Source organism: Phasianus colchicus, chromosome 13 (assembly GCF_987193195.1).
Source record: "Phasianus colchicus chromosome 13, bPhaCol1.hap1.1, whole genome shotgun sequence".
In the NCBI taxonomy this organism is placed as follows: domain Eukaryota; kingdom Metazoa; phylum Chordata; class Aves; order Galliformes; family Phasianidae; genus Phasianus; species Phasianus colchicus.
The window spans coordinates 4,856,735-4,884,153 of record NC_143448.1 but is presented as its reverse complement, the minus strand read 5'-3'; the positions used below and the strand labels follow the sequence as shown (position 1 = coordinate 4,884,153).

General features: G+C 43.9%; 1 protein-coding gene across 5 annotated transcripts in view; it reads left to right on the top strand.

Annotated features, from left to right (window-relative positions):
• LOC116243920 (uncharacterized) overlaps positions 1-27,419 on the top strand; it is a 199,657-nt gene that overhangs the window by 20,068 nt on the left and 152,170 nt on the right. For all 5 annotated transcript variants that reach the window (XR_016470876.1, XR_016470874.1, XR_016470875.1 and 2 more), the window contains exon 2: positions 26,302-26,434. Coding sequence is in view for 2 of the 5 variants with exons in the window: in XM_090149889.1 (XP_090006015.1) it covers positions 26,368-26,434 (67 nt within the window). In the remaining 3 variants the exon portion in view is untranslated. The remainder of the gene's footprint in view (positions 1-26,301; positions 26,435-27,419) is intronic.

The following is a 27,419-nucleotide window of genomic DNA, read 5'->3' as shown; positions in this document are numbered from 1 at the left end:
CTGCCAGGTAAATTCGTGGTTTAGGAAAGTTACCTCAGTGATGAAATATTACCCTTAGCCTTCAGCTCCACATGTGATACAGACTTTCCAACTTCAGAACTGTAGAAATTGGTAAATGCTGCACCTTGTCAATAAACATGATGTGTGTGAGTGTCAGCGTTGCCCCGCTCTGTCGTTGCAATTAATGGTCTGTGTGAGCTTTGATTCCCTATAACCACCTGTTTTTGGAGCATTATAATTTATGCATAAACATTTATTCATGGCAAAAATCAAGTATGTGACCTAAGCTAAAAAACGTTTTTTAATAAACAAAGCCTGTTTTGATGCAGAGTTTACTATTTATGTTTTGAAGAAATAGTTTTCCATAGAAATGTTGTGAAAGAAGACTTGGGCTATTTGTTTTTATGAATGACAGTGCAGGGACATGCAGGATGCATGGCACAGCCACATGGTGCTGGATAACCAAAGTGCTCTCCAGAGTCCTGTGCCATCTGAGCACCATCCAGGTCTTCATCATCAGCTATGCAACCGTCCTCTCCATTTCTCCACCCACCTTAGGAGAGGCAATGGATAAAAACCTCAAAGCTTCCCAGTAGCTTAGGGCCAGATTAGAGTTAAGGCTGCAAATGGCTTTTAAAATCTGCCCTTTAGACTCCTTCTCAGTGAGGCAATGAAGGCGCTTAAGAGTCTGAGTCTCATTGAGAGCCACTGGGATTTAGACCCTGTGTGCCAGAATAAGTCTCTGAAGGTTCAGATAGTCATTTTGTTTATTGAATGCATGCAGACATTTTCGTGCTCTTTCAGACACCTGACTGCATTTGGGAATCTGACCCCAAGACGCATCTGAATGTCCTGTGCTTACAACATGAGCTGATGCTGTGCCAAGTCACCCGAACACCTCATTTGTCTATGCTAGCAATTTAAGTAAAACTTGTTTGAGTATTCAAACGAGTGCCTTTTAAAATCTAAATTAATTCCCTAATCCTAACTATGGCAAAGGTGGGAGAAGAAGCACATGTGTTTCTGGCCAACGCTCTGCTGCTTTGGTTGCTGCAAGAATACTGCTGGTGTTGATGCAGCAGTAGTTCTGTGGTAACATGGGCAGGCAGGGAAGCATTGCAGTAGGCAGGGAAGCACTGTAGTAGGCAGGGAATCATTGTGGTAGGCAGGACACTGCCTGGAAGGTTTGCCTCACTTTCTGGCCCTGCTTCATCAGTCCATGGCTGAACACTGCCCACTGATGATGCCCATAGTCTGTGCTGCAGTGATTAGTGTGGCAAAAAAAAAAGCTTGATAACGTTGAAGATGATAGCTTCAAAATCAGAGGAAATATAAAATGATCTCTGAACTTGCAATCTTTAGGTCCAATGAATTTTAAGACAAGCTTCTAATTTTGGCCTCAGGTCACAAAATGTGAATGTTTGAGGTTGGTGATGATGTACAGAATGATGGTCATTTGAGCGTCTGCCTGTCAGTACACACATTTGAAAGATCAGTTCTTCCAGGAAAAATTCTTGTTCCCTTCCAGTATCGATTAGCTGCTGTCATTGGTAGGTGATTGTTTCTTTTGGAGATCTGACTGTGTTTTAAAAATAGACACATAACCTCCCCTTCCCCCAACCCCTGTAGAGTTGGTCATCTGGAGATGATCCTCAATCACAACTCTGGGCTCTGAAACTGAGGTTTGCAATAGAAATGCTGACAAAATGCTAACTATGCCATAATTCAATAGCTATGTAAATATGGGACATAATGTACTTAATATGCTAATCTCTGAGTATCGAGAAGAAAAATCTCACTGGAGCAGAACTCAGCTATGGTGTAACAACGTTTTGCTCGCGGGAAAGAAAGGGAAAGAATTGCAGAGCCTGTGAGAGTGAGCTGCTTCTTCTGGTTAGCCCTGGCATTTCTGGGAGAACAAACAGCATTTCTTAATTTTCACTTCAACCACTAGCTGTTTTTCTTTATGGTATGTCCTGCCAGTTAGACTTGATTCTGCCATGTTTTCAATGATTTATTTTTGTTTGACAATAATGTAAAACACAAACCAGCTGATGCTAGGTTTTAGGTCCATTAGCTGGGAACCACAAACCTATGCCATGTCACTTTTTCTTTTTATAGTGCTGTTTCAAACTTACTGGCATAATTGATTGATCTTTTTCTTTGTCTGGATTAAATGATGCTTTTGGCCAGAGTTCCACACCAGGAAGCCAAATTTTCTTACTCTTATGACTCCCATCTCAGTGTTGCTTGAGACTAACTACATAGTACTCAAATGCCTCATTTGTAAACACACAATTATGGACACAAAACGTGCTTCTTAATGTTTCCCCAGTTTGACTCTGCTGCTAGCCTAGTGATGGCTGTTGGTGTACCAGCCAACTCATTTGTGCTATGCCAGCGCTCAGAAAAATGCGTTAAACTGTGCCTGGATAATGTGCAAATACTTCAACCTGATGCTTTTAAAAAGTCAGTCCCTAAAGAATGTACTTGCAGATGGGGTTCTGTTAAATACATGTATCTACGCATACACCCTGTGTGCCACTACATGGATTTTGGCAGGATCCAGTTAGCAGAGGTGCTGGCGGGTGATTGCTGCAGAGGCCTTTGCATTGCAGTGGGACTCCCAGACATTAAACAGGAGGGGGAATGGCTGTTTACAAGGGTAGATAGTGATAGGACAAGGGGGAATGGTTTGAAAACTGAGACAGGGGATGTTAGATATTAGGAGGAAGTTTTTCAGCCACAGGGTGGTGAGGCACTGGAACAGGTTGCCCAAGGAGGCTGTGGATGCTCCATCCCTGGAGGCATTCAAGGCCAGGCTGGATGTGGCTCTGGGCAGCCTGGTCTGCTGGTTGGAGACCCTGCACAGAGCAGGGGGTTGGAACTAAATGAGCATTGTGGTCCTTTTCAAGCCAGGCCATTCTATTGATTCTATGATTGTCCAAGAGTCACACTCAGCCCATGGGACATAGGAGTGGCAGCCAGCCCTGTCCCCTTCTGCTGGGCTGCTCCAGGCAGCACTACCCTGTGCTCCCTCTGTAGCTGTAAGAGAAAGGGAAAAAGATCTCCATGAACTGCAGAAGGAAATGGGATGAAATCAGACTGTGGAAACCTTTTCCATGTTTTAAATCTCTCTTTGCATCTTTGGGCTGTTCAGATGTGTTATGAGCCAGCTAATACTTGCTTCTGAGAAGCCTGGAGGATAGACAGATGATCTGGAGGGGATGCGGGATGAGGTAGAGCCAATCTTTCAGACTTGTCGGGGTTCTGAAGAGTCTGTCTATACAATAAGGCATGCAGGCAGCTGGGTGCTGGGCAGGAGGGCCTGGCGAGCTGGTTGCAGTTGTGCAGGGGAGCAGGTTTTGGCGAGGTCACAAAGCAAAGAGTAAAATCAAAAGGAAATACCATTTCCTCAGCTACAAGGTATTAATATCCTGTTCAATTTAATTTCAACCTTCTGTTATTGCAAACCCTTTAATATGTAATGTCACCTCAACAAGGATTTTCCAACAGTATCAAAAACGAGTTTCCCCCTAACTGTTGTCACAGAGCCTGCTGCAGCTCTGCACAATGCAGCCACCCAGGCAGCAGTCATGGAGGTGGCTGCTGCAAGGAGAGCTGTCCTTCTGGGCGAGGAGCTGCCCCAGCCTTGCTCAGCTGTGCTGCTGGCTACCGGCCGTGCCAGAGAGCTGGAAGTGAGGAAGTATTGCTGTGCCTTAATAAAAAATGGGAGGGGATGAAATCAAACGGTGTGAAATAAACAGTTGCCACCTAAGGTGGCAAATTGCTGGTTCCATGGATATATAGCCTGGGTATGGTCAACAGGAGCACCAGTGTGGGGTAAGTGCTGAGCTGGTGCTCTCAGGCTGTGCAACCCTGCTGCACATGAGTGTGCAGTGACAACCTGGCTGTGGGTGAGAGACACAGCAGGTACACACATCCCCGTGTTTCTTTGTGCTGGGAGGTGAAGCAGTTACACATTAGTAAGCTAGAAGTGCTCTGGAAGAATCTCACACTATTATTTAAGGGAAAGGAGCTATCCCACTTCAGTTGATATTGATTATTCTGATTAAGTATGAAAAAGCATTTTCACAAAGACACTTTCTGCCTTTACCATGCCATAGATCTCACGTCAAATTGCCCAGTCCTTTTTTCATGAAATCATGCACTTTTTTGTTTCCCAGCTTGGTTTATCCCTAGTCATCTGCTGGAGACCAGGAGCAGGACACCAGAGCCTTCTAAGGGCTCAGGACAAATGATAAAACGTTTCAGTGTTCATTAGTATTAATTTCATGAGCAAGTTCTAAATTGTTCTTCCAGTACTGAAAAGTGACAAGATTCAAGAAACTGAGGATAGAAGATGTTAGCAATTCTCTTTTGCAAATCCATTTGTCTTAGGCATGAGATCTAGCTTTCCATTTGTATCCTGGGGAGCCAAATAAATCAATGTTTCATGAAGGCCTTTTTTCCTACTTTTTGAAGATATTTCTCCATAATGGCCCTTTTTCCTTGTATTATTGAAATATTTCCTTTGGAATTACCCCTGTTGCAGAGTAGACACACTCTGAAGTCACCAACAACATGACTTCAGCTGTGCCTCTTTCCCACTGACCAGCAGTTGAGATGAGGTAGCATTTTATTTAGGTATTTGGTGTTGAATCAGTAGCTTCACTAACTTTCCCCTCTGTTCATCATCTACCTCATCTGTCTGTGTTTTGTTTTGTGTTGTTCTTAGTTAATTTTTAATTAGAGGGTCTCCATCCCAGCAGTGGAGCTCTCAGCATCCATTCGCGTTTCCCTGAGCAATCCAGGAAGGGGTCAGGGCTTTTCTGCAGTTTCATAATAATAAGCAACTGTAGTACCTGTAACTCAGCTCACTCTCTGCTGGATCTGTAGCCATCACTCTGAGATTCAATGCCTCAAGCTGATGGCAGCCGTGCCTTTGGCATCCCACTGTCCCTACCACATTCCAGGAGGCGGCCAAAAAGGCACAAAGCAGAGCCCCCAGAAATGTCCAGCATTGCTCTGACTTTTGGCGTTATCGTCACAAAAATTCTTCATTTGAAATTGTTTGCCATCTCTGGGATCTCGTGATGGTGTGACAGGGTCAGGTTCACTGTGAGGTTTCTCTTCATTTCAAAGCTGTCCGTTTCTCATTCAGAAAGTTTTACATTTTAAACCTCAAAACAAATAGCCTCGCTGATTCTCACCTGTCGTGTGAGAGTGCAGTCTGTGCTGCAGACTGCTTCATTGTCTACTGCCTAAACCAATTACAGATTAAAATAGAGAGAACAAATTTTGTGTACAACAGAAGTGCTTTTTTGAAAGTGCTTCGAGAGCCTCAGCTGAAAAACTGGTATTTTAACCACCTCGTCCAGCTTCAATATTTTATCATTTGAAAATATAAAGTGTGTAGGGGCTTTCTTTTACTAGTGACTTGGGAAAGTATAAAATCAATGCTTTCTCTATTTTCTGACTTTTATTAGCCTAAGAGTGGGAAAGTATACATTTAAAAATACATACACCCTATTTTTGTCTTTCAGCTGTTGAGAAAGCTTTGCTATTGCCCAGAGACATGGGAAACTGTGATGGATAGTCAGAGAGGGCAACCCATCTCTTTTATTCCCACTGAGCTCCATAATTTGTAATGCTTATTGTGTCTGAAGCTAAATCTCAGGCATTCCAGAGCCTGGATGCTGTGTGCCACAAGGACTGGAGCTCTGGGCTGGGAGGCAAAAGCCGTGGAGCCAGAGATTGAAGACTGACCTGGGGGTGGTAGCACAGGGATCAGTGCTCCGTGTTCCTGCTCCTTGTGCAGAGTCTGCATCAACAGAGAAGGGTGTCATGTGCTGCCAAGCCTGAATAAAAGCCCCATGCACTGGTACGGACTGCACGAGGGTCAATGGAGAGTCCAGCCTTTCTCGTTGCCCTGTTTTCCCCACCGCTCCCCCACCAGCCAGGTGTGCATCGTGATGCTTTCCCATGCACAAGATCTGTGGCTGAAAATTGAAGTGACTTGTTAGCAGCGTTCTTCAGATTTGGGTCCTGTCTGAATAATATATTGATAATGGTTTGTTATTGTGCTTTGGTTTCCTCTCAAGCATTGTCAACTGTTGTTCTAAAGTGTACATTAAAATGCAGAAGGAGTATTTTGCAGTCGGGTATGGCTCTGCTAGAGAGATGTAATGGGGAGAAACAGGCTTCAGCTGCTAGGCAGGCAGTTGTCTTGATCGTACATATGTCTTAACTTGTGGAGAGACAAAAGTAGTCTTCATGCCAGGGATGTCTTAAAACTCACCGAGTTGTCATCTCAATAAGCTATCAGTTAGGACCGTTGTCATTTTGTTACTGTCTCTTGTGTGGCTTTATTCACCTCTCCTTGCACTTTATTGCAGGGGAAGTCAAAAAAGTCCTAGGTGTCTTTTTGATTTGATTTTATTTCTATACAGCCTTAATCTGTTTTACATCTGTGTTTGACTGCAGAAACGCAAGAAAGGATGAAAATGGATCAATCCACAGTAAAGCAGTAGGAGAGCTATTTAGTACTGTTGAAATAACTCCTGCCCTATCCTGACAGATCTCGGTGCTAGAGCTTCAAAAACACTAGCCGTCCTACAGAGCTGTGTGTTTTTTTTTCCTAAGTGAAGTACTAGTATTCCCTCTTGGTACATTTCTGAAACTCTACATATGTATGTTTGCTAGAAATATTTAGGAGAAACAGCTGGACATTACAAGAAAGCTGTCTTCTGTACTTAATCTTTATGACCCAGTTCATATTTATAGCATATTTTTCCTTCAGCTTTCCTCCTTCTAACCCCTATCCTCTCAATCTTCTGCATTTTGCATTTGTGTCTAGCCATACTTTCTAAGGGGAGACCATAAAAGATGCAGTGCAGAACATCGTCTGTGCTGAGTCCTGATCCTGTGCTGCCAACTAACAGCCCCATGGCTAGAGCTGCCAGGGAACCCACAGCCTGGCAGCACCAGGACTCCTGCCCTGCCATGTTATACTTGCATTTACAGATGTAAAAGGAGAAAAATTATGACCGAGTCATTTGTAGCCACAAAGTATTTGCAGCTCTCTTTGAATTAGCACTTTTGCAGTACGGTGAATCACATCCTTCAGGCTAGGGTTCCTCATACAGCATGGCTCAGTCCAGCAGAACATGGGTGACCTGCCAGGTTAACTCCAAGCCATTTAACTGGGCTCAGGCTAGATAAATAAATATCCTCCAAGTCACTGTTGCTATTAGGTCACTGTCTGGCTAATGCACAGAGAATATGGAGAGTCCTGGGAGGATTTTTTTTCCTCTTCTTCTGTGGTTCAATCTATGGGGCTGAACAGTTGATTCTACTTTGGGATTGAGTTGAACATTTCAATAGCTTATATTTTAATCAAAATCAGACTTGTGTGTATGTGTACATTTTCCTGCAACCAGCCCAGCAGAATTTTTTTTAGGGTGTTTTGAAATCATTACACTTAATGGGTGATGTGGTGCCTTCTGACATTCTGAGACAACGTTCATCTTCATTACAACTAAATTATGTCATTGTTGCTGTGCTCTAAACAGTATAAACAAATCAAGTAATAGGTTGCTACAGAAAAGCTGCTAAGCCTGTAAGGATAACAAATGTCCATATTTTGATGAAGAAAATGAGCAAAATAAAAAAACCCATCCTCTGCCTCACCCTTCTCCATAAGAATTCACATCTTCCCTCAGTCCCTGAAGTTCATATTTCCTGCAAAGAACAAGCTGCTGAAAGCTGCTCATCCAAGCCTGAGCACTTTAAGTTTTCAGTGTACTTGAGTATGAGGTTTGTGTCACTGCTTTCTGTTGTTGATCATAGCCATTCACCTGTTCAGTGATGAGACAAAATTAGTTGTCTTTCGCTAAGCAGCCTTGCAAAATGAGGCTGGTCTAACCCCATCAATCAGCAAGCATCTGCGGTTATCATTCCCTTTTTACTACGATGCAGACAATCCCAGGCTTTCTGAAGGGGAAGGCACTCTGCAGAGCTGGTTGGGATTCAATGACTGAAGCTCAGTTAAAGAATCTCCAGTCCAAAGCAGCCTGAGGAGCACCCCTATGTGATATGCTCTGTTTTTTCTCTGGGTTGGAAGATGAACATATATTTTCCCAGTGAATTTGTCATGTAACCCAGGTTACAATAATCCAATCTGAAAATACTGAAGACACAAACATTGGGTTGTATCCCAGCAGGAGAGTCAGGAGTGCAGTGATTGCTTCTGCTCAAGCACTCAGTACCAAAGATGGATCTAGTGAGACCAAAACACAGCGTCATATTTTTACCATCCTGACAAAGCCCTGCAGATGAAGGTGAGCCTGTGTACTGCTTCATTCTTCCAGGGTTTTCTCCTTTCCACCAGCGTTGGCTTGTCAGGGTTTGTTTTAAGCCAGCTGTTCTTCTTCCAGATTCCTGTCTCCCTCATGCACTAAGAGGTCTGGAAGACTGTGCTGGCTGTGCTGGATGTAAAGGATATGTCTTGGCATGTTGCTGGGCTATTAGTCCATATCACTGCATAGTAATCCCCTGAGAGGGCAAGTAATAAATGGACCGGACAGTAGTTAGCAGCTCAGAGCAAACTGGGACTAGACAGTAGCTCGGAGGTTGTTGGCACTGAATGCAGGTTTCCTGAGGATGGGCTGGGCTGCCTTGGTCACAGAGCTCACGTACTTGCCTTCTCAACCTGCTGTTCCAAATCAAATAGGTTTCTTTCTTTCTTTTCTGGGATAAATAAATCACACCATTTAAAAAAATCGAGCTGCGTGTGAATTCCATGAGCCAGCAGAGTGGAAAATCTGACAGAGAAAACATGTATTTGCTTTTCTTTTTTAAGAGTAGCAGGACTTCTCTTACAAACACAGTTAATCCACTGTTCTCCAGCTTTTCAAAACATAAAGCCCATGATGTATCTGTCTGAAGAAGATGTGGTAAAAAATTCCTCTGGGCACCCCTGGCTGCGGATGTCGATTCTCTGCTGTAGCAGGCTGTGCACGGCTGTGCTCAAGTCACCTGGGAATCCTCCTCTGCCACAAACCCACCGTGCAGCCATACAAATACCTCACAGAAGCACGATGGAGATGTGTATTCCTGCTCTTCCCAAGAGAAACAGTCTCTTTACTGCAGGTTGTGGATGCAAAAGTGAGTATCAGTGACAGAATAGTTTCTTTAAAGGCTTTTCTAACTGGTCTGGGACAGGGGGTGGCCCCTCTGGAGCTGCCAGTCCCAGGTGCCTTCTGGAGCACTGCGTGACACTGATCCCCTTACACTGGCTGGTGGCACGAATGCCACAGGTTAGCCTTTGGATAACATATAGCTTGTGTCTAAGCCAGCATTAGATTTAGAAAACAGAATCATTTCCCAAAGCCCAGAGGGAGCAGAAGGGGAAGCAAAAGAGAATGGTTCTTAAAAAGTCTTATGTTTCTCTTTGGAAGAAAATTACCATCATCTATCTTTCCTTTCTTGCAAGCTCCTGGAACCTACTAGTAGTGCCCTGCTGCTGGATTCTCAGACTTCTATTTTGCTGAAGAATATCTCTCTGCTGCAGGTGCCAGTGTCATTTATCAGAGGATGATGTCAACATTCCTGTGTCATACATGACAAATGACAGCAGAAAGGAGTGCCCCTTGAATTCTCTTACTTTCACATGGCTGTTTCCTCATTTACTTTCTTCCCTCCGGTTAAATGACACTTTATTTCCTACCATGTGTCAGCTCAGACTCCTATTGCCTTTAGAGAGGGCTGCATTCAGATCCAGTCAGTACCAGGCACCCAGCTCCAAATTCACGGAGTGTGAATATGGTCTCACTTCAATGGATGTGAACTTAGCTCTCCTGATTTTGGGGCAAACCCTGCCTAATCTTACGTCCCTGTAAATGCCAGTGAGTTTCTCCGACGTGTTCTCAGTAGCAGAGCTGAATGGATGTAAGAACATCTCCCTCATCCTCTGCTTCTAACACTTTCTAAAAGATGACTGGTTTTGAGCTGATGACAACCAAATGCAGAAGCATTTGCTTTGCAAAGCACTTTCCTGCTCCTGCATCAGTGGGCACATGGCAGCAGAAATCCATGCGCTGGCCCTGCTGAGGCCTGGGCTGCAGCTCTCTGCTCTGTGTGTGCCTGATTTAAAAGGTAACGTGGAAATTAATGGGATCAGCATCTGATGGTGCACTCAATAAGTGGAAAAGACCAAAATAAAAGCTTGGGAAGAAAACTGGGAAGGCAGAGCACATATGCTGCCTCTAATCCTCTTTTTCTTCTGCTTCTTTCTATTCTTCTTGCTGGAAGAAGGGATTTGGACACCTCTCTCTTAAGCCATGCCTGTACAAAAAGGACTTTATTTTTAACTCCTGTTAAAACCCTTTCTTGGACTCAGCAGCAACAATTTTAACATGTTAACTGACTGCGATAACCCAGAGGGGGGAGCTTAGGGTTTATCTTGACCAGCAAATGCCTCTTGAAATTGCTACTACTTTGACTACCATTTGTTAATGTGTTGGTATGGACAACATGTGCTTTTAAAAACACACACCTGTACTCCTAATGACAGCGAGGCCTTGGGGAAGGAAGATGATTCACGGGACCGCTGCGCTCTGCTCTTTCCACCCACTCAGCATTTGGTCGTGGTGTGTTTTCCCCTGTTCCAACATGCCAAACTCGTGATTTTTAGTACCAGGCTTTTAAGTCAACCGGGAGCACGGCTCTTTGTTCAGCATTCAGTCCAAGGGCTGGATTTACATAAGAGCTCAGGGTTCTACAGCAACCAGGGCTCTGTTTGACATGTGCTGAAATAGCATCCCAAAAAGCAGGCTTTTCCCATCCTGCGCTTGCCTTGCACTGCACCTCTCCAAACACAAACAGAGATAAACAAGGAATTCTGCAGAGAAACCAATGCAACAGAAAAGGACCATAAATATCTGTTGCTTTTCATCTGTGCTATCATTTAGTTCATTTCACATTTCACATTTCACACTCAGGAACAAAGCCATTTTTGGACTTAGAGTGGTTTCTGGATCTTTTCTTTAGACAAAACTGCATTTTTATTCTATTATTAGCTTCCAGATGTTCCAAGCAGCCTCTCTGAGAGAAAAGGCCCACTCCCAAGATCTGAGGGAGACCTGGGGGTAGGATAGTGACAGCAGGAATTTAAATGGACTTCATTCATTATATGATCATTCTTAACTTTAAGCATAAGTTTGCATCTGGGGGAAGGAAAAAAAAGCCACCTAAAGGGACTTCAGCAGAAGAATATCATCTGCCCAGGGACTGGTACTGGAAAAATGGATGGAACTGACCCAAGCCTGCATAGCTCTTGAGGCATACTGGAGTATCGCTGGGGAGGGGAGAGGGCATCGCTCGCTCAGGGGTGCAGGAGTGACTCAGATGTTTTCACACATTTATATTTTCAAAGGTTTCTTCAGAAGGAATAGATTTAGCAACATACCTCTCCTTCCTTTTTAATATGAGAACGGGACTTTTTTTCTGTCCGCTTCTAGTTTTTCCCCAAAGCAGGGGTCCGTTAGCTCCAGGCTGCACCAGTCCCAAGGGCTGTGATCTTATCTTAGGCTGCCAGAGATCATTATACACATCACTGTCATGTTGCTATGTTGTTGGGGCTTTTTGCCTTCTGTTTCATTTTATTTGTTTTCTACAGGAAAATAAAAAAAAAAAAAAAGAAGAGGTAGTAGGGTTTCTCCAAGCCCTCAGACTTGTAACCTGAGACAAAAGCCCTCTATTTCTCTCGCTCTTCTCTTCCCACTCTGCCAGCTGAAGTACTGGTTTTCACAGGATGGATTGATGATATTCCTGCTTACACAAACTATGGGTGGCAACTGAGCCCTCCAGTCTGTAACTGTCTGAACTCAAACAGTCCCAATATTAATATTCTTAATGGCAAGGCTTTCATTTTGGTTTCTTTTCCATGGCCTGAGACTTATCCCTCATTCTCCAGTTACTGATACATATCTGATGTGCGCCCAGCAGGTAACTGCTAGGAGTCACACTAGGTCAAGCTCACTTTGAAAAAAGGGAGGAGGGTTAAAGGGAGGAAAGGAAAACTCCATTTCTCACATCTCTTCATCCTGTCCTAGCTTTATTCAGTATCGCTCAGCCCACAGTAATTTCTTTAATGAAGACAGTTTAGCAAAACTGCCACTATCTTTCCTTTACTTTTATGTGGTTCAACTCAGACATGACATGAACTTCTTATAGTGAATCTGTGCTAGCACTGTAGAGCAGACATTTCCCCAGATCCCTTGGGGCAGCAAGCTCAGCTTTGCTCAGGTGCCCAGTGCACAGGAGCTGTTGTGCAGGAGGAGGCTCACAACACTGCTGGGTTCTATGAACTTGCCCCCCAGTTCACAGGACTCACACCCACATGTCCTGTGTCTCAGAGGCTCTGAGCTGTTCCATAGCTCAGAGACAGGAGTTTGCAGGTGTAAGGTGCTGGAAGCTGCCCAGAGGTATCTCAGTTTTGCAGCACCTGATGGGGCTGAATAGAGATGTAACTGTATGCCAGCAGGGTCATTTTGGGCAGTTCCTGCTGACTTACAGCTTTGTATGGCTGAAGATCTGAATTATCCAGGTTTTTCAGGAGCACAGTCCTGGTGCCAGACATGTAATGTAGTTTGAGCATGGGAGCCATACTTAATCTTATCACCATCTTGAAGCTAAGTGTCACAGGTTAGCCAGCCCCACGCTGGAGGGTAAGATTGGCTTTCTTGTATTGTTCCTCATGCATCACCATTGCAAAGCCTGTGCCTGAGCATGTCTTCTGGTGAGGTGAGGGTGCAGACAGATCCAGCCAAGTCAGCCCATTTGAGCAACTGGAGCAGGATTTGCAGCAGCCAGCATGCCGAGTAAGGAACATCTGGGAGGTGCTGAGAGCCCTCTGGGAGCTGTGCCCTTCCTGGGAGTCAGCACATAACTGCCAAAGTCATACAAGGATTTAAGTCTCTTGGATAGGAGAGACAGAGTGCCAGAGTGAGGGCAGTCCTCCATGAAACATAGCCTCAAGAGGAGGCAGAAGTATGCCCAGTTTTGTAGAGAATAGACTCATCATTCAAGTGCTCTTCCGATGTGGGTGAGATGTGGTACCTAGTTGGCTGGATGAGTTCAAGTTCATCCCATGGGAGCACTCTAATGAGCAGCACTTTGCTTTCATCCAGGAAGTCTGTGTGCTCAGCCCAGTGCAAGGGGAGGGAGGCAAAGGCAAAAACTGCTCAGCTCTGCCTGAGCTGTTGATGCAGCTTCCTTTGTTAACTTGAATTTGTGGTCTTAGTCTGCTGTTTTCAATATGTAAGAATAACTCCATTATTTAAGACAAATTAGACCTTCAGTGGGCAGTATTGACTGCAGAGATGTATTTTCTCACCTGTACTCCACTGAGTCAGGAGCACCCTTCTAGCCCCTAACTCAGAGCCAAAATCCAAGAGTATGCCATGTGTAACTGCTGATGCTGGTGTTTTTCCTGGAGTGGAATGAGGACTGTGCGTGTCAGTACCACCTGTTCCTCACCACTGTTCTTATAAGTTTTCAAGAGTACCTACAGACTTCATCTGAGGTCAGATTCTAGACAAGAAAAATAACTGGAGATTGGCTCCTCACATGAAGAACTTGTGCCTTAAGGAAGCAAGACAGGCAAAGCTAAGGAGAGGAAGAGAGCAGTGGAATGATTTATTCAGGGTCACAGTGCAGGTCAGTGGCAAAGCCAAGATGAGAGTCTACCTCCTGATTTCTGCCAAGCCATCGTGTAGAGCATATCCACAAAAAGGAATGCTTCAGAAATATATGTGCAAATTGTAGGAGCTCACTAATATTGGAAAATATCCACTTACAACAAGCAGTCTTACCGATCAACCTTAACAGCCCCTCTTTCTGCTGACATTGTTTCTCATTACATTCCAAAAGCTCCTGCAGTTCGCCAGCTCTTCATTCTGCGCTTTCCCCTGCTTGCTAACACCAGAGGGGCTTCCACACGTCTTATGGTAACAACCTTTTATTTGCCAAAACCTCTTCAGTGAGATGATAGATAATGGGAGGAAGTCAGATACGTTTAAAATATACTTTGTTTTAACAGCACCGAGACACTTAACTTGTCAGCAATCCAATTATTAATCAGATTAATGGACTTTTATAAATCCACTGCATCCTCAGGACAATTGCTTGGTTTATGTATCATGCATACAGAATAAGGTTGCTCATGAGCTATAAGAACTTTAATATGGAAACTAAGACTAAGGAATAATCCTTGGCTCGCTCTGCTACCACACCTTGCATGCAAGAATGCTGATCACTGCTGTAGGAGCATCATTTAATTAAGGTTTTTAATTATTACTATTTCTGAGCATAATGCTATTGAAGAAAATCTGTCAGCATTTAATTAAGGACTAAATACAGTCACTCTTTCTAGCTGGTTCAGTACCCACTTAGAATTCCTAGGCAACCAAAAAAGGATACTGGTGGTAACAACATTAAAGACATTTTTGTAAGGGAGTTGCGATCTAATTTGTGTCTGGAAATTAAATTTATATCTGAGATTTTTAATAATCATTTAGGAGATGTTGAGCCCCCACCTGTATTTGGAAGTAATGGGAAGAGGTGACCCCATCAGGTCTTCAGCTTTCTCAGGGAGAGAGGTTTTGCAAAATAATTCAAGTTGATGATGTTCGTCCTGAGGCACTTCAAGCCCCTGGAATGCAGAACAAGGAGGCAAAAGCAGCTCATCTGCTGCAGCTTGTTCCTAATGTGTCACAGCCAACTGGTTATGCCCATTTCTTACTGAACACGGCTGCGTTCCACATACAAGATTTAATCCTACTGTACTGCTTTATAAACTAAGGCTTTGAAAATTAACTTGATAAAATTCAGGATTTCAAAGAGAAGCTGAGAAATGAATAAGACGTGAGTTCTGACCCTCACGAAGAAGGCAGGTCCAAAGCAAATCATGTGAGAGTAAATATTAATTACTTTCAGTTAATTTTAGCTCAGTTCTGGATATTGGTGTGTTCAGAACAGCCACTTCAGAAGCCACTCAATACTGTGATAGTATTTTCCCCTGGACTGTGGATCACAAGCAAGTGGAATGAGCAGAGGCTTTGGTACAGATGGAAGAAGATGCAGGCAGGGCACTGAGGTCTGGGTTATGTTAAGGACATGCAATAGTGCTCTCCAGAAGAATTTTCTTTCTTTATATCAGATGCTATGTAAGCAAAAAGCACAAGCATATTCATATCTGTGTGGGAGTGAACTTTTTAGGTCAGGAAAGCAAAGAATTAAGAAATACCTTGTGACGTTCCCTTGAAGGAAAGCCAGTAATAGAGGTTATATGTGTTACCTCTTCATATGACCAATTTAAGCTTAATTATAACTCAATTTGCACTTCAGCATCATTACTACTGAAACTTGCTCGTACACCTTTGTGCACTGCCTCCCAAAGTGCTGCACGGCCTGATGAGAAGAGGCAGCTCGCTTCCTGCTGCGGGAGCCCTGGGAGCAGAAATAATAAATAACCGGCTGCTCTGAAGGAGCCATTAAACTTTTTCCATCTCGGATGAAGTAAACAGATATTGTACCTGGAAATGCAAAGTCGTTGTCAAGTCCATGTGTGTGTTTAATCACTGTATATATTTCCCCCGGAATGATTTATTAGTTCCCTTTGTAGTTCTGTCACAGAGTTTACTTGCCATTTCAACCCGAAATAGCCATTAAATCATTTTTTTTCTCCTAGCAAGAAGTAAATCTGTACTATTTGCTGATTTGTTTATTGCTGTCTGGAAAGTTAATCCTTCTCATAGTCAGAGATTTTAAATATGTCAGATTGTCTTAAAGCTACACACCACTTGTAGGGCTGACATTATGTGTGTTCGGAAAAATTCATTTCCAGTACTACAAATGAGTCCTTTAGTAATACCCAGGAGTCATAATGTCTGTGACATAATGAACCCTCCTAAATTACAGCCTACGCTAATTAGATCAGTTCTTGCTACATTCCAATCTGTGAAACAGTTTACTGAAGAGGTGGTTACCTGCACAGGGCTGCATGTCAGCCACATTTCTCCTCCAACGTGGCTCATCCCGGGCTGCCTCACCTGAGTGCTGTTGTGCTGCTGTCCCTGTTGCAGGTGGCTGTGGGCATCTGGAGCTGCAGCAGTGCTCTGGAAGGCATGGCAGCCCTGTGAGCAGGACATCCAGCACTGTCCTCATCTTCCCGTTGCCGGTGTCATTTATGTGATTATTCTTCTGCTACCTCTTCTCAAAGAAATATATGTTGTCTCTTCATTACATCTTTATGTACTCGGTGGTGTGATCGTATTATTGCCGGTCACATAAAGCAGTGTATTCCCTCCTGCTGCCCAGTCTTTGTGCTCCCTCCTGCTCGTACAGCATAAACCCCTGTGCAGGGGTGACGCTCCTGACCAAAGGCACGTGAATCTTGGTGGGGAAATGCTGCTCTGGACTCTGTGCCCGACCAAACTGTCAGTAATTTTGCTGAGGATAGACATCGGTGGGAGGCTGCTCTTACACTGCGAGAGCTGGCACCGAGCTGGCAGTGGTACGAGCTGTCTGCTGGTCGCTCGGTGCTGCCTGCTTGGAATGGGGAACAGACAAAGGTAAAAGGGGGTTCCTTGTTTTTCATAAACAGATCCTACCAACCAAAGGTTAGGAAAAAAAAAAAAGAAAAAAAGACAATCTCAACAGCAAACTGAAAAATGCTTTGTGCACATTTTAAAATACAACTAAAAGACGCAAGTGGGAAGTGACCTCACACATTTGGCTCACTTGTTTGCTTTGCTTTGCTGGACATTATTCTAAATTTGAGGTCTTGCATATTCAGAAATAGCCCCGCTATTCCGAAAGTGCAGAACAGCCTTCAGTCTTCATCGGGGCACTTTTGCCTTGTGACCATGTCTGTATAATGCATGCGTTGAATTGAAACCGTGCTTCTTCCCTGCACCCAGAGCAGCGGTGTGCAATCTTAAGGAAGGGCTCTGGCATGTTAGGAGTGCTATCGCTGCGCCCTCCTGCTCCGCTCCTCTGCTGCCTTTGTGAGCCTGCCGTACGTAATGAGGCTGACAGGCAGGGGAAGGTCAGAGACAAGCAGGAGACCTGTTCTGACTCGTTCCTGCTGCACTTCTAGCTTGTTTCTTACAGACCAAACAGTACTTTTCTTTTATTAAAAAACAAGAATTAAGAGATGACAGGCTGAAACTGCCTACTTTCCTTTTAGTGTCAGAAGACATAAATAGTTTTAGTCTGCGGTGGTTTCTGATTGAATATCCTTTTGAAGTAATGATAGCTATAATTTAAAGCAACAGTTACCATATTTTCTTCTCTCCCTGACATTCTTTGATGCCCTAAGTATAAATCTGCTTAAAATAGCTACAGCGATGCCTGGGCGTACTACAGGATTTTGGGAGGCTCTGCCTCTAATTGCCATCATATGTACCTAATATCACAGACATAACTGGCTGATGACAACGGTGCTGCAAGTACTTTCTCGGCAGAAGAAGAAAGGTAAATTCAGAGGTGCTCATTTAGTTTAAATTGTTTGCGAAGACTCAAACTTCTGCAAAGAGCTTGGTTTTAATTAACATAAATGCAGGGCTGTTTGGGCCTGGTTGTATGTTCAGCTGGTAAGGGGTATTATGATCTAATACAGCATCAGCAAATTGCTGACTTTCAGAGACAATTACAAATTATTTTGGTGTATTAAAAAAAAAAATAATTCCAGACTTTGTTGTTGTGTCACACAGACATGATGTACATGGTTGATTTTTTTTTTTTTTTCCAAAAGAATTGATAGTATATGGGAAAATATATATATACAATTTGAGAGTATTTGAGGGCATCTTTCAGAATTTTGTTAAGCAGCTCCAAGCTTGTGTTCTGTGCTACTGTTGCTAGAATAGAAGCTGAGTCTCTGCCAGCATATTCACTTCTAGAACACATCAGTGCTGTCTTCCTGCACAGTGGTAAAATGGTGAGAAGGCACAATGCATTAAACATTAGATACTTAAATTATTCCTTATTTTCTGTTGTAATAATAAGTGTTTCCTTATTTCAATGAGTGGTCATGTTTGGCACAGTGGAGCAGAAATGCTAAATGCAAACCTACAGGGGTATCAGAGGCCGAGGTACCAGCTCATATGTAGATGGGAAGAATCAGGACAGGTAGTACAAGGGAATAAGGCAGATGAAGTTAATTATGTGACGTGCAATAACGCTGTACTGCTTGTCAGATGGGTCACCCGATCACCAGCAGTTTTTGCAGTTTGCTGTTGTGTAAGCTTTCTCTGCCAGGACCACCACGTCCTGCCTGCCTCACTCGGTAGGACACACACTGCATTGTTATGGCCTGATGTTTTTTCCTAATAACATAAAGTTCAAATCTCTGATAGCTCCACTGACTTCAAGAGTAAATGTGTAACTTTGTAAACAAGAAACAAGAAGCAATCCTGCTGCAGCAGCATATACTGCTCAGCAAGGGCTACTTTCTTTGCCTGCCTCGATGCGTGAAGCACAGTTTGCAGTGGTGTCACAGAGACTCTCAGTGCTCCAACCTTGATGCTTCTCCCTTTTGCTCATGACAGAGCAATGGCAGAACACTGCTTCTGGTTGGCTTGATGGACTAAGAGCAGTTCTAAGGCACAGCAGTGAAGAAGCTAGACCTGTACTGCTAGGATATAAGAACACTGATCAGCAACCCTCCCTTTCCCCTGCTGACAGATAGATAAGAAGGGGTGTGGGTCCAGCTCCATAGCTGTGGTCCTGAGCTCTCACAGGTGCAAGATCATGGTCTGACTCCAGCACTGAGGGGAGGGATTTCTCCTGAAGTCCTTCAAGGCAGGTAGGACAACACAACACAATAAGGCTTGAGCCTGAGCCAGCTGTGTACAAATTCAAGTAGGTTGACAGGAAAGTCTTCAAGTGCTTTGTTTGCCCATAAAGGCATTCTATTTAATCTGTCACGATGAATTAATAACTCTTTTTATTCTTCGAACAAGCAGTCATTTTATTTAGCTTAAAACTCTGTTTGGTTCTGCTGCATGGCAAGGTGAGTGGTGGCTTCAGGGTTGTCTCCTGGCATCTCCCAGACCCTTCCTGAGAAGGCAGTAGGGAGAGCTGAGATGGCCAAGAGCCCAGGCTAAAGGCAGGCTGGCAGCCTCACAGCAGGCTGAGGTTGGGTGATGGCCTGCTCTGCTGGAAGTGGAAGGCTTGGGGAACCAGAGACTGGGCCCAGCTGCTCAGCAGCAGGGCTGGGCAATGGGACTATGCAGGAGGAATGAACTGAGCAGGACTTAAACTAAGTGGCAGCTAGGTGGAAATACCATGCTGGGGCTGAGGAGAAAGCCTTTCCCCATAGGAAAAATTTAAGGCAGAAGGGAAGATAAAAGACAGATTGATTTGTCTTTAAGAATGGTTTGTGTAACAAACATAGAACTTCAGGAAGATCAACATGTAAATCTGCTGACCTTTCCACGAGGTATTGCAGACATTGCATAAAGTCATCCAGGGAGAGAGCACATCAGAAACGAGGCAATCAGAAAGCAGGTACAACAAAATATAATTGTTTGATGCGTTTCTGAGGGGAAGTTTCAGTTGTTGAAGCATTTGTTGGAGGAAGGATGATCGCCTGTTCAAGGCCAGCCGTGCAGAGGGCAGCAAAGCTGGGGCTGTGTGCAGGCAGCAGAAACCTGGCCATGGAGCAGGGCAAGGGGTGAGCCAGGGTGAAAGAGGCAGCATGCAGCTGGCTCTCATGGCCCTTTTGCTGGGGCTGACAGAGGCTGTGGGTCTTCCAAAATGTGGCTGTTTTCTGGGAAGGTGTACTTTGTTTTAACAACTGATCACGCTCCAGCTAGATTTCATTGTATTTGAATGAGCAAATGAGGGCAGACTGGAAAACCTGGGGGCTTTGGGAGCAGAGGTGCCATCCCTGAAAGCTGCATGCCACAGCTCACGTGCCTCAGCTGGTTGTGATCACAGCTGAACTCCTGTGCTCAAAAAGCTGAGCACGTCATGGTGCAGAACTGTGGGCAGTAATGGTTACAAAAGGCAGAGGGCTGCTGTGGGAGCCGAGCCCTGAGCCTTGCAAGGTGGGGAAATGTGATGCTCAGCTGGCCCTGCTTGTGTTGAAGGCAATGGGAGGAGGATCTTCAAGGGAGCAGAATCCGGCCTTATTCGTGCTCCAGGCTAAATGGGAAATTATCCTTTATGTGATTTTTTTTCATATTCCTGTAAGTTCTCAAGCCAGCATTGTATGGCTTTCCTACTTATTTCCTTTTGTTCCTATTTGAACATCTGTCTGAAGTAGTGTATTACATACTAATTTGTTTGGAGCTTTTTTTTTTTTTTTTTTTTTTTTTTGGCATGGTTGGGTGTGATTACAGTCTTCCACTTCATTTTCATTAATTTGCTTCATTCATTTGCTTTTGATCTTTTATTGATCCTCCTAGTATCTGTGTGTGAAAGAGAGAGCATGCATGTGTGCATGCAAGCAAGATGAAGCTCTGCATTTGTTTTTGCAGCCCCTGCCAGTGCTGGGGGTGAGCTGTGAAGAACTGGCAGTGTGGGCACCTCAGTTACAGCTCCTGCTCTCACATGGAGCCCTGTTCTTGGTGCCACCCATGGGACAGCAGCAGATAATGTGCCACGTTTCTGGGAGGGTCACGTCAGCAATTATTCTGGACAAGGTAGCGTAGGTAAAAGAAATAGTAGGGGAGCCAAATGGAAAAATAATACCAAACAGCTTTGCAGTGGCTTGGTTGCTGTCGGCAGGACTTGATTGGAGAGAGCAATTTAAATTATGACATCTATGCAATTAATAGCTCATTCCTTGGACTAAAAGAGTGCAAGTCCTGGAAGCATACTGCTATTTACTGAAACTGCATTTTAAATGGAACATTTTCTGGTGTTTTACTGCAAGTGAAATGTGGAATCTCTTTATTTTGACTTACTTCCGCTTTGAACAAAATGAAAACAACCTCTGCTTGTGCTGAGGCAGTAAAACCGAGCAGGCGATGGCACTTTGATTCCAAGCAGACTGACCCCGTGGCTCGAGGCAGCTCCGAGGCACTGTGGCCATATGGTTTGAGACAGGCTCTCGGCTTCATTGTTCTCACACCCAGCCAGGCTGGATGTGGCTCTGGGCAGCCTGGTGTGGTGGTTGGCGACCCTGCACATAGCAGGGGGGCTGAAACTAGATGATCATTGTGGTCCTTTTCACCCCAGGCCATTCTATGATTCTATGATCTCTTCAGCCTATAGGAAGCACTGCAAATGTCTGTATCACAAACTGAAATAAATCCATGGGTACCGCCCCCTGAGAGCACTGCCAACCAGAGGCTTTCACCTAGGCTGCCCGTGCATTCAGGTTTGCCATGTCCCACTTGTCGTTGTAGAGGGACACATCCCTTTGCTCTTCTTGCTGTAGGTTCTCCTCGTTGATGACTTGGCAAGCACGATGAAGTTGCTGTGGCAGAGGATGTGCTTCACTTCTCCTTTCATTCCCTATCTCTCACATCATAGAGTATGCCGATACACGTGTTTTGCCTAGATCCTACCCTGTAAAGTTGTAGAGTAAAGCTCTCCATCACATGTCATCGTTGTCTATAATTACTGTTCTGTCATTGTCCTGGAGAGGAGCTGCTTCTGTCACCCCATCATCGGCTTCCTTCTCATCTTTTTGAAGCCTCACTTTCTCTTGTAGGTATCCAGGCACAGGCTGATGATAGGCTCTGTGATGTTTTTTGATCTTTCCCCTCATACCCTTGGATCTCACTCACCAATCTTCCTTGCCTTTCTGTCATTGCTAATAAATTTTCTTTCTGTTAATGTTATCTATATGCTAATATCACTAAAGGAAAAAAATAGCAGCAAACACTAATTTCAGAGCCGAGAGACATCACCTTCATTTGAGTGCTGCACATCCTTTTAGCAGTAGCAGTCCACACAATTCTTCCAGGTGCACATCTTCCCAAAAAAGCCATTTTTGACAGTAGTTAGATGGAAAAGCAGAAGGGATGTTGTTCATGTTTTCTGAAAGCCTTGTTTCTAAAGTCTTTTAAATGGCTTTTGTCATTACTGTCCTGTGCTATAGGCCTATTCATACACTTTTAGCTCGGCACAGCTATGATCAGTAAGATGCATTCTGGCCCCACTATTGTTCTGTTTGTCAGGCAGTGTTTTTAATAGTCCCGCTTATTCCTTTTTCTTGACATATTTTATATAAATATTATAAGAATATGTTTGAGTTGTACCATCTCATCTAGAACCTTTTAAAATTCCTTCTCAAACTAAAAGCATACCATTGCTTGAAGAAAAATAAGCATGGTACCCTTATCACTCTGGTACTGTTTTCTTCTAAAATATCTTCCATTTGGAAGTCTTTACTGTAATAACTGGGATATGAGCACAGAGGCTGGAATTTTCCCAAATAAGAAAGCTTTAAGCCATAATTTCTTAGTACAAAAGCTTCTTTTTTGTTAAATTATATATAAGTATTTTCAGCAGGACCTCCTATGCACAAGTATGTGGTGAGCATTCATTTTTGCAGTATCAGCTGAAAAGTATACCTTCAACACCATTTATATTAATGTCACTGTTACAAACAAATTTTGCCTTTTTCTGAGGGTGAGATGGAGGTATGCAGGCAGATACACACACAAAATGTGTATCTGCTTTTTATTTTGGGGATTCTCACTCTCTGGTCTCACTTACCTTTTCTAAGACCTTTGGAAATCACTGTGCAGGAACACAAGTCCTGAGCTACAATTTGGACAAAAGCACAAGGTGGGCATGAGTGCAGCTCACAAGCTATAGACCCAACACACAAATGAGGGTGCACACCTCTTTCCAGTCTTTGCTTCCAATGATTTCTGTAGGTGACTTGGAAATCGAGATATAGCATTGCTCATTGGAAATTAGATAGAGCATTGTTCACTGCAGACAAATCCAGACACCAGCCCATGGCACTGCCAGCTCTGTGGGCTCAGGCTTTTTTCTTTTTTGCCCCCTTCTGCACCTTTACGCCCATATTAAGAGGAATGAAATCCATGCCATTCTTCAAAAGAAAAGCCTGCTGCTGCAACTTGTCACTAACAGCTCCAGCTGAGATTTTTCAAAGGAGATTTTGGTGGGATTTGGGTGTCTCACTGCCCTGAATTCCTTTGGAAATCCCAGTCTAGTAGTAGACTTGTGAGGGGGTGTAAGATCTGCCATCTGGGGGGAATTTCCCTCTCGACTTTGCACAGAGGTGGGGCGTCACCAACAAGCACCAACTGTCATGTGGCACCTCTGGCTGCCCGGTGCTGGGACAGCTGAGTTCCCAGCAACCACTGCCCTGGAAGAGGGTCCTGCCCACTCCTCGGGCCCTGGCATGACATAATGCTGCGTCTTCCTTGGAGCTCTCTCAGAAATATTTTGCTGGCAGGATTCCTAAAGCGCTGATGAGACCGCAATTACTACGCACTTTATGGCTCCGGTCTATAAAAGTGAGGTGGTTTTTTTCCTGCACATTTCCCATGAAATTCTTGTGAAGGGTGTGTAAGAAATGCCCGATCCAGTGAAGAAAATACCAGATGATACATTTGCTTTTCAGCATATATAGAGTTTAAATTAGCATAGAGAAGCAACTAAGAATCAACTATTGTTATGGTAAAGCACTTCCTTTCATCTAGAGCTATATGTGATCCCATAATAAATCCAAATGTGTGTGATTGTTTGTTAGAAAGTGAAAATTTTAATTAACAGTGTGGCTAGCGCCGAGCTTTGCTCTCTCTATTATCTCAGTATATTGAGTTTTGTGTAACGTGAGCATTCAAAAGCAAAACCTGCATGAAATCTCCCAACTGTGAATGCCTCTTCCATGTAAGAATTTGGTGTGAATCTCTGGAAACTTGCTAAGTCCCCAGGGGGGATAAGATTCCACAGATCTAACTAACCCTGAGGGTCATGTTATCACACAGATTAACTATTCTCAACCAATTTCTGAAATTCATTAGGCAGTTAAGGCTTTCTATCAACATTAGTAATGTGTACTTTCTTTTTCTACTTATTTGTTCTTAAATATTTTTATTAGGTCCCTGACACACAGTGGCCCTTCTTCTTTTTATTAATCAGCTTCTCACATGTCCCTGAAGAAGCATCTCAATTTCATGTGTTCAGCTGATTATTCTTCTAATTATCCTTTTCTAAAGGAATCAGTACACCGTACCACGAGTGGTGAACTATAACACTGTTCCACACCACTCCATTTACATGGACGTTATCAGTAGGTGTATTTTTTGTCAATTCAGACAATTTTTTATGTGTTGCAGAAGAAAATAAGAGGTGTTTATTGCAGAAGTCAGTGAGTATGCTGTAGACTTGGCTGAATAAAGCAAGCTCAGGTTCTGTAGGAATTCACCAAGAGTCAAATTCATCAGAATGAGGATTTTTATAACATCTGTTCTCAGATGAGGTCTCTCCTGGTCAAATGAATGGATGCAATGGACAGTGGCTGCATATGGAGATGCCCAGCAGAGTCGGGGTGAAGCTGTGTGCTGGTACCTGCACCCATGGTGGGAGCAAACCCATGGCTGGAGGAGGCATCCTGTGGCACCAGGTCCCACCTGCCACTGCTGGCACCAGAGTGTGCAATGCCCAATGGTTTATCGAGCTGATCTGAAAATGAAGAAGGGCTTGTTGGGTGTTTTTTTGTGCAGCATGGCATGGGCAGAGCTCAGCCCTGTGCTACAGGAAGCAGCTCTGAAGGGAAGTTCTACTTCCTTCCCAAGCAGCTCAGGCGCAAATAGTTTTCTCTTCCAGAAAGCTTCTGCAAAATGATAGTCTGCTCTTACACCAAACCATTTAATAAGTTTAATTAAATGGAAGCTTATGATAATTAAACCAAAAGCCTAAGGGCCCTGTTCTGTGAGGACTTACTCCTTGCATAAGACCAATTTCCATATAATTTAGACAACAAAATAGCGGAACAGTGCTCTGCCATCTAATTTATATGAAATTGGTATTCTCCGGCCCAGATTTATATTACACTGTAAACACACTTCTCGTATCTGAGCAGAAGTGAGATAGCTCAAGTACAAGTATTGGAGAAGAGGAGAAAGAAAAGATGTTTAAAAGGGATCCCCCGCCCCTTTTTCTTTAAACTGAATGCACAAATTAAACCCGTAATCTGATAAACTCTGCATGAGGATCAAATATCCTGAAAGAAATTCTTTAACAGAGCGGGTACTGTAGGTTCTTCTTTCATAACAAATTTGCATATTTGCTACTTCTGGGTGTTTTCTTGAACTAACGTCTGTGATGAATGCAGGGAAAAGCCCACGCTCCGTATTTTGGAATTCTTTAGCGTCTCCCCGCGTGTCCCAAAGGAACGGTGCGGTGCATTATCTCCTCCGCCACCTGTATTTTTATTGCACTTCAAAACAAAGCTTCCATACTACAAAGAGTTGGTGGGGCCTGATCCTTCACTACCTTACTCCAACTTTGTGCAGCCCACTGGAGACAAAGCCATTCCTCTCGCTTAAACTGAGAAATGGGAACATCCCCAGCCCTGCCGCTGGCATTTCTGGATGTGTCCCTGCTCTCACTTACCAATAGTCACAGGGAGGGAGTATAGGACCCTCTGTGCACTCCTCCCATGTCTGGGTGAGCAGCTGTTGGTATCTGATGGGTGTTCTGCACAAGGGGTTTCATGTTGAGGGAAGCTATAGGGCTATAGGTGTAGGAAAGGGAGAAGCATTACTTCAAACAGACGACACCAACAAGTGCGCTGCTGCTTCCTATTAGGTACTGATGATTAATTGCTTAGGGTTAGGAGATAACCAGGTCATAGTCTTAGGAGACACACAGTTCCCACTGACCCACATCTAGACTCTATTTGTAGAAGTAGCAGAAAGATACCATCTTTTGTACCATAAATGAGTTTATAATTGTAGTTTGAAATGCCCATCCCTCTATATCCAAAGCTTCAGCACACTGACAACACCGACTTGCTTTTTTGCTGTCACTATAGAGTAAAAGCAAGAGTCAGGGGTTAAAATTCAGTTCAGATGAGCCAGAATTATTCCTTGTAAGAGCAAGCATCTGGAAGACCTCACTTGGTTGATGGCTGCCCTATTTATTGATGAGCTTTAACCTGAGTATGCAGAGAAGCTTTGCATTTTTGGGGTCATTTTTGACACTGCCAAACTTGGAAACCCATTTTCTTTGCAATCTTCAAAAGTGGCTTACAAAATATGTGAAGTATTTAAAATTTGTGACATTTTCTTGCAGGTCCAGACTTTGGCATTGTGACATACATCCAACACCAGATCAACTGCAACACACACACAAACCCACATGGCTGGAGCCACTGCAGTGGGAGGAGAAGCTGGTGAACCCTGCACTTGGCAAACGGCACTAGCAGGTCAGATTCAAAGTCTTTTTAATTATTGGAGTACAAGCCTAAACCAGTAGAAAGCCAGGCTCCCTGAGGACCCCACATACCATGTCATATCGTGTCAGGGGAGCTGGGCATGGCAACTATTTATAGTATGAGCTGAAATGTGGGCACCTGAAATAGTTCTGTGCTGAGAGACAAGAGTTCCACTCATCTTGCTGTACCTGGTGGTAGGCTGAAGGCATTTGCATGTCAGTGGGAATCTGATGTTTTTCAGAGAAGGAAACTCCTGATCCTAGAACAAACAACTGGGACAGCTTCTTGATACTACTAGCAGGCTTGCTTTTCCTTTCCTTACTTTAACTTTTGTCAGATTAGGAAGATTCTTGGAATAGAAGAAAATATCAGAACATGAACCCATTAGAAGTTTTTGTACCCAAGCATGAACCCAGATCTGTATCCCCCATGTTCTTTTGTCCTCCCCACTAACAAAATGAGAGCATGACACCATGCCCAGCTGCACTTTAAAATCGAAGTCTCCCAAAGCTCCTGGAGGACTTTTCAATGATGGATCCAGTTCTGGAAGATCTCAGTGGTGTTGGTTCTTGCCTGACCTTGTAGCTCCCAGCTATGGGGTGAGGTGCAGAGGAATAGGAGGCAGCCACCAGCATCTGTGTGAGACTGGGAAAGAAACGTGGATGTGTGAAAGCCAACTAGGGGAGGAAAGTGATGTGAGGGTGAAGTTCTCTCCCCGTGGTGCCTACTGATACTCTGCTGAGCTCAGTTCCCTTAAAATTTGTTTGCTGGGGCCTCTATACAAGTGCTGAATGCCACAGATGCAACACTTAATCTTCTGCATCACTCATGAAAAATCCATTGAGAACACCAGGCTCTTGTATTCTGTGCTGCTGAAGGTCCTAATATCCCTCATAAGCTCTGTAGAGAGCACAAAGGATATTTGCACTGCAGTTACAGAACACAGACAAGGAATTCTTACCATGTTTTCTTGCTG